The sequence below is a fragment of the Pteropus vampyrus genome, unplaced genomic scaffold (genome assembly GCF_000151845.1).
Source record: "Pteropus vampyrus isolate Shadow unplaced genomic scaffold, Pvam_2.0 Scaffold75, whole genome shotgun sequence".
NCBI lineage: Eukaryota > Metazoa > Chordata > Mammalia > Chiroptera > Pteropodidae > Pteropus > Pteropus vampyrus.
The window spans coordinates 1356426-1368595 of NW_011888856.1; the positions used below are offsets into that span (position 1 = coordinate 1356426).

Below are 12170 nucleotides of genomic sequence, written 5' to 3' on the forward strand. Positions count from 1 at the left end.
CCAGCGCTTTGAGTCAGCTTTCCCCTCCCATCATATGCTGGATGAGGAAAGTCAAGCTGAATAAGAGATTTATAAATTGTGGCACAAAGTTGTTTGCATGCTAAGTCATGTTCTGGTTTACAGGCTCAAACCAGAAAAAGAAAGCTAGAGAGAGAAAGGATGAAAAAACAGAGAAGAGGAGAAGCAACAATAATGACCAAAACAAAACAAAACAAAACAGAAAGAAAATAAGAAAGAAAGCATGGGGTAGTTGTCCTTTTTAAAAGAGAGGGAGAAATTGCTGTAATTTTTTAAGGGATTTTATCACTGTGAATATGGAGAACAGATTTAATTTTTCCCATGCGTACAAATAAATATGCTAGTTACAGAGTTAAAACACTTACTAACACACTAAATACTTACTAACGAGATTAACATTTAAAGTTAAGTGCTATTAGGCACTTTAGATACTTTTTCATTAAGTATGAATAAGAACATTTCATTTATGAGTCAGGTCTGAGGGTCTAATGTATAACACGGTGACTACAGTTTACAACTATAAACTATTATATAGTTGAAATTAGTATTTTTGTATAATTGAATCTGCTGAGAGAGCAGAACTTCAATGTTCTCAGCAAAAAGAAAGGTAAATGTGTGATAAGTGAGGGGTGTATTTACTAGATGGGGGGAATCCTTTCACAATTTTATTTGTCAATCATACCTCAGTAAAGATGGGGGGAAATATAAATAAGAACAAGATGAAGTTGGTGGTTTCACACCCATTTCTTAAAGGCAAGGCTGGCTGCCCTCGTTCAAGGGTATTGCAGCTATTAAGGACTAAGTTAAGAGGTGAAGTCAGTTCTGACTCCAAAGCCTGTGTTTTTCCTACCTCGACCTAATTTCTATAATGCAATAAACTCTACTGTTTCCCAGGAAGTTGTTAATTTAAATGCTTGTCATTTTTAATTTGGAGGCGCAAGATAAAATATCTCATGCTGTATGATTTAAGTGTGTTGTTGAGCAAGGAAAAATTAAGCACAGAAAGAAACGGGGTAACCATCTTATATGCCGAGAAACACTATAATGCACATTATGCTTCAAGCAAAAAAATTTTTCAAAGATAAGTTGAAAGTCAATTCAACAAATATCTGAGGTTCTATTGTGTATCGAACATTGTGAAGAAAGATCTGCACAAGATTACAGTCCCATAATTATCTGGTTAGAGACAGAGGTAAAAGCGGTGAAGATTTACCATTAATAAATGGAACTGGAAATCTTAAAATACCCACCATTTTCACATGTACAGCAGAATCTTGACTAGTCATTTCTTGGTTATCCAATCTTCTGGATTTTCCCAGATGATGTCACAGTAAAAGAGAGAGAAAAAAGGGACACGTGACACACGTACATTTCAGGCTCTTCCTATATATTAATGACATATTAAGGTGGTACTTTCGGACTGATTTAAATAGCGAATTATTGAAGGCGTCTTTTTTCTTTCTAAGAAGCTCAGTAAAGATTTTACCCTACCTCACAAAGTCTGGGGCTAAGAATTTTTCATGGAGGATTTGCAGCTCTCCTGTGAGAACTTGTATGGTATTAATAAGATATGAATAGAGTTAAAGTATATAGTTGCAAAAAAATGCAGTACTGTAAGAACATTTCATCAACATTTCTCTACACATAAGGATGAAGTTTGTGGGGGAAATTATGTATTACTATTACTGAATCAATGAAAGAATATCTAAGAAGAATGTAAAGAGAAACATGATATACAAAAGTCAAATTTATTCTTTAATTTTCTCATATCAAAATCTTTAATTTTATAAAATGATGTGACTAAGATGAGTTGTCTGAATCCAGCATAGTGTCTGGCACAAAATAGATATGTGGTAGTGTTTGTTAACCGATCATTTTAGGGACTTGGGGGAAATTTATATGCATCTATTTTTAAATCAAAAGAAACAGTTTTTTAAATATCTCTTATTATTGCAATTTTTTTTTCATTTTTGCAGTATAAATCTTAAGGGAAAATTACTTATTTACTTTTTGGTCCTCAATGACTTTACTTTTACTTTATTCTAGAAAAGTACAATTTTATAATAAAACCCTATTTAAAAAGGGCAACTTAGTTGAAAAAAAAATCTGACTTTTTCTTAAACTCTAGTTATAGTAGATATATATATATATAATTCCCTCAAATTCTAAAATCCATCCCCTCACCTTCCATTTTAAGTGCGTAAAACAAAACTGGGAAATGTCATATAAAAAAGCATTTTCCCTCCTTTCTCAAGAAGGTTGTTAGTCTTATAACTGATGGCATCTTAGAGCTGCGTCAAAAGTATTTCCAAATAGTAATATGCCTCCAATTTTTCACATCTGAAAAATAATATAGTATCTATTATTTATCTATCTATACGTATACTCTATATAATTCATACAACATTTGATTGCCAACCTCAAAATGTAATTATAATGGTAGTCTGGGGGTTAGTAGTCTTTAGATGACTATGTAGTTGAGCACACAGTCAAATTTAAGTAACCGTTCCTTGATCTGTCTTCATTCTGTCGGTGTCCTCTAGCGTAAACAAAAGTGTCACAGAAGCTGTCTGCAAGTCTGTTTCTCCATTTATAGAAGAAACCAAAACATACATGTTTGATATCTGAAAAAGAGTCTAGATTTCTCAGAAGGCATTATTTAAATAAAACCATTTACTAGCTTGAAAAAGAGGAAGGAGAATGTGGAAAAGTACAATAGAGTTTACAAAAATACTACATATTCTGTTAAACACTGGAAAAGCCCAACAAAAACAATTCAAGCAGTGAAGAACATATTTTAATATCTGGGAATCTAAGCTCTTTTTGTTACACATGGCCAAGCAGCCCAATTCCTCTCCATTAACAATCCCTAAGTATGGCTCTTTCTGGAGCATTAATGCTTAGTAAAGAAAAGAAAAAAGAAAAGGAAAAAAGCCAGTGTTAGTAGGTGAAAGAGTAATTGTCTTTCTCATGGTCTTGTCAAATTTTATTTGAACAAAACGCAAAAGAAAACAAGGTAACCAAAAATTTGCTAATAGAAAAAAAATTACAACTACTAAATTTGCAACTTTAGCACATTATTTTTGTTAAGTAAACCTAACAGTTCAGGGATACAATGCAAATTCCAACTGCAGATCCTCCTCATTGGCAATCTGTCCAGAATTTATCCTCGTTCAAATATAATCTCACATAAAGTGATATTGCAGTCCTAATACAAAAATCAGCCCAAGGTCTCTATCATTATAAAAGTGTAAAGACTAATTAAGGCATAAATGTCAGCATTCTGGCACTATTCTAAAGAAGACACAGAAAATTAGGGCAGGGTATTTTTAAACCAATAGGCTTGTAAACCTATACTTGGTATATAAAGTTCTAGCTTACTTTGCCAACAGTCATCTGTTGCAGATGCTTCAGGAGAAGAGTTGCTGGAAAAACACACCAAGTGTAGAAGACATGTTCAAAAATAGAAAATACCACCCTTGAACTATGAACTCTCTTCAAAGGAAGTTTTGAAGTTCTAAGTCTCTGGAATTTTTCAGTGGGGACTGAAAAATGTGGAAGGTGGAAAATAACTGCACTTTCTGTATGAGATTAAGGTCTCTACTGCAACAGTGTCCATGACAAGGAAGATGTAGGACAAATCTAAAGACTTCGGCGAAAGGTAAGAACTTCTTCACTTGAATAGCACAAACCTGATAAGTGGAACTTTTAGGTCTCGTGGTGTTTCATTCTGACATGACTAACTTTACCTTGAAAAGGTATTTACAAATCAATGACTGATAAATTCTATGTCTACATAAAAAATATTTACTTGCCATAAAACAAATTATAAAGTATCTGAATGCAAATTGAAAACTTTTAAAGGCCCATTTGATTCTCTTATGAAAAGTGAAAAATTGAATTCATTACTATAATTAGCTTCAAAAGTTATGATTCTGCTTTGATTTGGATAACTGCAGGCTCGTTTAAACTACACGCCAATAAAGGAATGAAATTTTGAATAGCCAAGTGGATATATTACAGTAATATATATTACAGTACTAAACATCCATGATTAATCCATTTTACTGTACTTTTCCAGCAACCTGTTTTACTTGTCTCAAGCTTGGGTTTTTAATAATGACACTTTCTTAAGGTAATTAGCACATGAAAATATCAAACTACAAGTTCGTTATTTCCCATAGCATTGTAAATCAGTTTCTTGGGGTGTTTAAATAATTTTCTCTAGTTAAATTTTTAAGGCAGCAGTGACAAAAAATGCACGAACCAGAAAGTGAAACTTTCTCAATACAGACATAAAAGAAAAATGAAACCGAACAGCAGAAGGTAGGAGAGGAAGAGGAGGTAAAGGAAAGAGAAGAAAAACAGATTTTTAAGACTAGTTATTTAGAAATTGGCAATTTATACCAATTTTCTTAAATAATAAAACTTGACTTCTTGGTAAGAATTTTGTGGATACTTATGAAAATACACAATTCCAGAGCTTAAAATTTATTTACTCACCTATTCTCCCCACATGCACTACTCTAATGTCTAACAGCATTTTTCAGATGAGTTAAGCTATGGCACAGGGAAATTAAGTAATTTATACTGATTACCCTTAAGGCACTCTGAGTTCTTCTGTCCTTGACTTTGTCCTAGAACAACAGCATAGGTGACAAGCAATATCCAGAGATGCGCGCTTGCATACAGGCTGCCAATAAAAACCAAGTAAACTGCTTTAAAAAATGGTCTTCTGCAGTATCTAATTTTCCTGATTAAAAAAAAAGAAACCTTTAAAAAAAGAAGGCAAACTCAATTATTTAAATCTAACCTAGTCATAATGTCCTAGGCTTTTATGCTAATATATGTTTGAATCTTAATTTTTAATATATAATTGGCCTTAGAGACAGTAATCCAGTTTTTATCAATTCATAAAACACAGTAGTATAGTCCTATTCCATGATATCCTGGATAAAGCTCAGAAGCACAAAATAAAAATTAATTATCTTTATTACCAGCCATAATAAATAGTTCTTAATCCTAGAGACACACAAAGCAGGTAGCTACCAGCAAAACTGAGTCACATAGCAACTGAATGGACAACAAAACTGGATCTTACAGTGTTTTTCCTCCCCTTGAAAACAGATTCCTGAGGGTATTTTGCTGCTTAACATCTACATGTCAAACAAGAAGCACTTAAAATTAGATCTTATAAATTCTAATTTCCAAAACCTAAGACACTGCAAAATTCTACATATTCAGATACTTGTAACCTATAAAGAAGTTTTGCATTATATTAGATCATTCTATTTTTATTTCCTTAATTTGTTTTTAAATGCCTAAAATTTTAATCAGATACTGAACTAAATAAGAATCAAACAAAGTTAAACAAGAGAAACCCATTTGTTTACATGGACTGAACACACACACACACCACACACACACACACACACACTTACCCCGAAGATAACCGGACGAGCTACGCCAGCAAAAGAAAATTCTTCCTGTCTGAGAAGTACTAATATAGCGCAAGGTGCAACTGGGGGGCGGTTCCAAAAGCCTTGGCTAAACTAAGCTCTACGCAAAAACAGTCTTGTGATGCATTACTACACAGCGTTTTATTATGCTCTGGGTGACAGGATTGCTAGCTCTGAGCTCATCACCAGTCAGTCTACGGAACATGATCGGATGAAATACTGCAACAGTTAAGAGAAGGCAAATCTGTACTGTCAGAGCACCGGCAGCTTGCTCTGAAAAGAAAAAATGAACTTTAATATTAACACAACTACATCCTTCTTCGTGGTGGGTTTTTGTGTGTGTGTGTGTGGTTGTCTGTGTACTTGTCGTATGTGCATTTTCCTGTATATTATATTTCAATACAAAGGAGAAAAGATTAGGTTGTGGTTGCCTGGAGCCGGGGGAGGGGAGCTGGGGCTCTATTGCTCAATGGGTACAGATTTTCCCTTCGGAAGATGGAAGGAATTCTGAAAATGGTTGGTGATGATGGCTGCACAAAAATGTGAATGCACTTAGTGACAAGAACTGTACACTTAAAACTAGTTAAAATGGTAAGTTTTTGTTACGTGTATTTTACCAATTTTTAAAAGATCAGCTCATTTTAAAAATGTAAAAACAGACATGATGCACATATGTATGGCTAAGAGAATGTTAAAAAACAGTCTTTATTTCAGGGCGGTGAGATTTAATGTGATTTTTATGTTTTCTTCACATAGTTCTACATTGTTTGTAAATTTTAACAAGACCACGCATGCATGGATTTGCTTAAAAAATGTGAACACAGTGAAAACTAATTTTTATAGGTTAAAAAAATTGAAAAAGTTCCTTTCCTGCTGGAAATAAAAGCAGTCGAATTGTTGTGAAGAAAAGTATTTTTAACCTTTAAGAGAACCTTAGTCTTGCTTTTAACCCAAGTAATGGGATTGCAAAACACTAATAGCATGTGTTAGCGCCTGATAAATCAAGCTGCAGCCAGTTTTATCATCAGGAACACAGCTAAGCTACAGTTACTTAAATACATTTTCACATTAGCATTCTCGTGTTTATACTCAAGAGAAATCAAACCCAGAGAACACTTCGGCAACCAAACTTTGTGAAGTAACATTCTTTGTTAAAAACAACGCAAGAATTTAAAAAATTGCTTTAAAAAAAGGTCATTAACAAATTAGCCAAACTTGGTATCTATCAAACGTTAAAACTTTGGCATTGCTATCTTATTTTAATAAGATTAAAAGAATCACAGCAAAACATTCCTCTAAGAGGAAAATCTTTTATACTGTACTAATGGAAGCTGAAGGGCAATTCATACAAAAATACTTTTGTATGAATATGATGACCTAACTGTACTGTAATATATTAATATAGTTAGCAGTGGTAAGAATTTTTAAAGATATCACTTTGAAAGATGAATGACTTAAGATAAATCAACTTCCATAACAACAAAAACAATAACAACGACAACAGGATGCTGAAGTTAGAGTTCCACAACCTTTTTGGAGGCCTACATAGAAATACTACTAAAATCTTTAGAAATATACATCCCCTGTAACACACCAACTCGGTGTCCTAAGGAATTTATTCTAAGGAAATATGGCAGTCCACGATTATTTAGTTGGGAAGACAGATGTATATTGTAGAGCTGTTTTGTAATACTGGGAAACTTTACAACCTAAATGCCCAATATCTAAATGTTCATTAATACAGGAGAGGTGAATAAACTGTGGTAAACACATAAAATATAAAATTATACAGTTCTCAAAAATGATTACAAATAGCTGAAATTTATTGTGTATTTACTATGTGCCAGATACTTCTAAGTACTTGATATTCCTCATCTCATACACTACTCATAACCTTAAAAGGTATGCGCTATCATTATCTTCATTTTGCAGGTGAATAAATTAAGGCTTGTACCTGGCAAGTGGCAGAAATGAATTCAAACTCAGGTCTCTTTGACTTCAGAATCTACGCTTGTAAATCACTTGATAGTACTGCTCTGTGAGATCAACATTTACAGATTTAGAGGTGCACGTGATCTACTACTGAGTGAAAAAGTTATGAGTACCTATAGCAAAAGTCCAATTTTGGTGGAAAAAGATCAAAGTACTTTACGACACAGAAAGATGGCTAATGGAGGTGCTTTGGTCTCTAAGGGAAGAAGATGGCTTTGGCACTGCTGGTGTCCAGTCCTGCTGGTCAAAGGAGAGTAGAGAAGACAGGAAATAAGGGTAATGCTTCCTGCCTATAGGGAACTTCCGCCTTTTTTAATTCCAGCAAGTGTGTAAATGCAGTGAGGTGCGATGGTTATCTAGTGGGGTGTCCCTCCAGGGAGCACTAACATTTTCCCAGCAGTTTCTTACCCTGTGTGTCAGCCTCAGCAGCATGGAATGGCCCTTTATATACATACTAATTTATTTTAATCAGTATACCCTTAAGAGAAAGATAAGAATTCCCCCAGTTTTTAATAGTTAGGAATGTAAGCGTTGGAGCAGCTGTTACTTATTACTTCTGTGACTTATGTACAGGAACTTGGAACACATTTTTCTTACTGTATCTCGCTGTTTCCAGTCGACACTATACACATAACACATAAGAGGGCTAGAGATGTCTACAACTAAGAATGTTTTGAAACTGTGCCACAGAAAAGGAACAGGATATAAGCAAAGCACAGAATAAAAGGAAATAAATTTAGTTTCAAATAGCTCTAGGATACTTTTTTTTTTTTTCCTTTGAGAAGGGATATAAAGGACCTAAAAAGAAGTCATTAAAGGCAGTCACTTTATCAGCACAATGGACTTTCATCTCTGGACACAGTGACTGGGCCCGGTTGCCTTGGTGTTTCTTTACTCACTGTCATAAAAACTGAAGTCACTCACGTATCACTCCTAATGCAAACTCGAGACCCGAAATTGACATGCCAAAGAGAAGAGAACTTCTCACACAGGACTCAAATCTTTGGAAGATTTTTTCTCCCTTTATAACACTAAAAACGACTGTCTTTATCAATGGAGAAGGAGATATCCATTTGTACTTCTGAGTAATTAATTACAGCATTTAAGATACTGTCAATTATTCAAGCAATTTAAAAACCTATAATCACTTCATATACTGCCATCAAAAAATTTCTCGAAATTTTGAGTTAATGAAAAAACAGAAAAGCCCATGGAAATCAAATCTGTCAATTGATTAATTCATTTTGCCTTTGATCTTGGGATAGGGAAGTAAAAGGAATAAAGGTATTATATTAATTAATAGTTGTCTATGAAAGAAATCACTTCATAATCCCACATAAAGCCTATGGTATTATTTCTCAATAATCCAGTCTCAGATTTAACTACTAACTCAGTTTAATTAATCCAATTATTTGGCCATGGAATGTATTTTTAACTTCAATATGAACTTGCTGACACCCCAGGAAGTTATTTCAAACAAAACAATAAAGTCAAATAAGGAAGACAATTGAGTAGGCAATAATATTCTGTATATGGACTCTTACAAAACTTGTTCCTGATAATTGCTGCATGATGTAAACAGAAAGATGATTTTTTTAAACATGCAAAACATCCGTCTAGGCATCTGACTTCTCTTAAAACTTCTCTGAAAAGAACAACAGTCAACTAACACAGTGAGTGCTCAAAATAGAATTGCTATAAATGCTTACATGAATATAGTTTTAAATGTTTAAGGAGCAAAAACAAAGATGAAACAATAAATTATTACATTTTGGCAAAATGGACAGCAGGTAGATTTTCTCATAAGTTTTTCTCATTTAAAATCATTCCCAAAACTTATCCTGTTAGATGACTGTTAGCGAAGCTGATTGCTATACTTATGAATTTACACACATATATTCAAATTGAGGAAAATCTATGGTTCTAATCTCAATGTATTTCTTAAAAATTCTATGCAGAACTCTAGGATTGAGTAACTCAATTTTCAGAACTCAAATGAAATTCTCTAACATAGTCTATATCATTTTTACTTTCTTACTTAAAAAGTAATAAATTCCGTAGTTTAAACTCCTTTAGAAAAAATGTCACTTATGTTGCAATAGGTAGGTCAAGTTCAAGAAAACTGGATGTAAGACAGTATCATAAATGAAGGGTGTCTTTCTTAGCTCTCCTTTCAAATGCACTATGTTCTGATATTTCAAGATGCTTAGTACTGAAATTGTTTCCATTTTATATCTGGATCTCTGTGCCTGAAATGGAACAAGATGAAAAACTTTTAACTTTGGACTCCTTCCACATTACACAGTTGGTATTCTGTTTGTTGAAAGGAAACAATATTGTTCAGAATTGCTATTTTGGTATGAGATATATTAAAAATGGCAAAAAGGTTATGCTATCTAAGCTTTTATTTTATTGTTGGTGTATAATATCCAATACATGTAAATGGAGAGTGCAAAGACTTAATACACCCTTTTGCTGTACCAAACTCATTTAAAAAATAAGGTAAAATGATGAAGAAAATTATTTTTGAAAGAGATTTAAGTTCATAAACAATTATAGCAAAGAATTATTAAAAATTATATGAAAGAGTAGTGGGTGATAACTTGAGTTTTAACAGTATATAAAGTTTTTTTTAAATGTTTATACATTTGAAGAGAACCTAAAGAGTATACTTTTTTAATATATATTTTTAGGGGTTAAATAGATTTCTCTTCCAATTTTTGTGTATGTTTAAAATTTTTCATAATAAAATGTTGGAAAATAGATTAATTTACTTGTATTTCACTTTTTTCACATCTTGTTCATTCAAATATTTCAATAAAATCAATGATTATTTAATAACGAAAAAAGTACATAAGTAGAAAAAAATAACAAAATCCAGCTCTTTCAAAACTTCCTTGAATATTTGTAAACTCAATGTGGTAAATCAAAATACTTAACTTTAGAAAAGTTGTGTTAACATATTATATTCAACAATATGATACATGCCATCAGAATAGAACTTACAGCCTTCAAACAGCTTTATGGTCAGGTTTTCTACTGGTGAGCTCTTTTAAACTTTTAAGGTTCGAATGTCTCCTTTGCTAGGTTAACAAACTATTTAAAAACACATAAAAAGTTAAGCTATCAAATTCCGTTTATGAAACTAATTAGTATAAAACCCTGAAACAAGCCTGTCAAAGATAGCACAAGGAGAGGAAACATACCTAACTTCACTTTTGAATACAGACAGAAGTGTTAAATAATAAACTAGTAACAAATAAAATTCAATAGTATAATAATCTTCAAACATGACTGAATCAAATATATGCCAAGAATCAATTAACAGTCATCACAGAGGGATGACAGGACCACATGTGATTTCATTTTCTTCTTTACACTCTTTGGTATTTTACTAAATTTACTGTAATTGAATATGTCATACACCTAGAAAAAAAAACAAAGATTTTTTTTTTTTTAAGTTACATGTTCCAAAATATAAGAAAGTGAAAGTATATAATGCTACTACATCTTTGAAGGAAATGAACATGGCATCTGGTAAGTCATGTGTATCAAGGTAAATGAAAATTGTCCACTGGGGCAAAATCATATCTTACTGTTTTTCCTGTAATAGCCTTCCTCATTCTATAGCTGGGAGGGTAAACTGATGAGTAAGACATACGAACTATTCAAACATTATGTTATATTCTCCTCCCATTATGGATACAGAATGAAGTCACAGTGTGTAAATGAGGAGTCATGTGCAAATTAAGCTCTGTAAAATATTCTAAAGAATTAGTACGTTGGTTTAACGAAGCCATTTAAAGATTTGAAAAGGAAGGTCACATTTAGATTGCTCAAAAATGGAAGTGAGACAAAGAACACTTGGAAAATGTATTTCTAACATACTCTCATGCTTAAAATCATTTTATAAAGAGCCCTTGCAAATCAAGAAAAAGAACTCGGATGATTCAGAAAAGAAGAAAATAAATGGCCAACTATTTTTAAAAGTGCAAGTTCAAAAGTAACAAATACTTTCAAAAATATTCTCATTTGGAAAGATGAGAAAAAAATGATACCTACTCCCAGGAAAGCAGGGAGCCAGGTACTTGAAAATGATGCTGGTGGCAATGTAAACCAGTACAGTCTTTCCAGAGGGTAACCTGGCAGCACATTCAAAAGCCTCAGATTCGTGCAGGCCCCTTCGGCCGGCAATGCCTTTTAAACAAACAATCATGGACATGCACAGCTGCTGTAAAAATGTTCGCTGATCCATTATCATAATGAAAACCAGGAAATGATCTAAATGTTCAACAATGAACAACTTGCTAAACAAATTATGATATCTGTATATGGCATAATAACGAAGTAATATAATAGTTATTAAGATGAGCATAAATTTATTAAGAAATAAATAACTGAATAATCTTGTTAAAAACAATTTTACAGTATGATCTCATTTGGGGAAAAATGATACTTAATATTTGTATGCATAGAGAAAGGAGTATGCTTATTTAAAAGTGTTTTTTTAAGGTGGAGAAAATTCCAAATTACCTCTTTTCACTTATTTAGGTTTATTTATTTTTATAACAGTACATATTATATCAAAAATAAAAAGAGAATGAAGGAGGAAATGGAGCTTAAAATACATAAATAATTAAAACTGGACAAACTCCATCTACAGCCATGCTGCCCTGAACAAGCTTGATCCAGTCTGATCTC

The 12170-nt window shown here is 32.8% G+C and overlaps 2 protein-coding genes across 6 annotated transcripts in view; both read right to left on the bottom strand.

The window, feature by feature from the left end:
• Nucleotides 1-12170, bottom strand: part of RP9 (RP9, pre-mRNA splicing factor) — a 167805-nt gene that overhangs the window by 97741 nt on the left and 57894 nt on the right. The gene's annotated exons all lie outside the window — the stretch shown is intronic.
• Nucleotides 1-12170, bottom strand: part of NT5C3A (5'-nucleotidase, cytosolic IIIA) — a 48015-nt gene that overhangs the window by 14372 nt on the left and 21473 nt on the right. The window contains exons 1-3 of one of the 4 annotated variants that reach the window (XM_011362472.2): nucleotides 5460-5643; nucleotides 4617-4711; nucleotides 1269-1323 (exon numbers count right to left, since the gene is read on the bottom strand). The exons of 1 other annotated variant lie outside the window; for it this stretch is intronic. In XM_011362472.2, the coding sequence (XP_011360774.1) occupies nucleotides 1269-1304 (36 nt within the window). In that variant the 5' untranslated portion in view covers nucleotides 1305-1323; nucleotides 4617-4711; nucleotides 5460-5643. Of the gene's footprint in view, nucleotides 1-1268; nucleotides 1324-4616; nucleotides 4712-5459; nucleotides 5644-12170 lie in introns of those variants that run through there. 2 more of the 4 variants (XM_023532024.1, XM_011362473.2) reach the window with 2 other exon arrangements.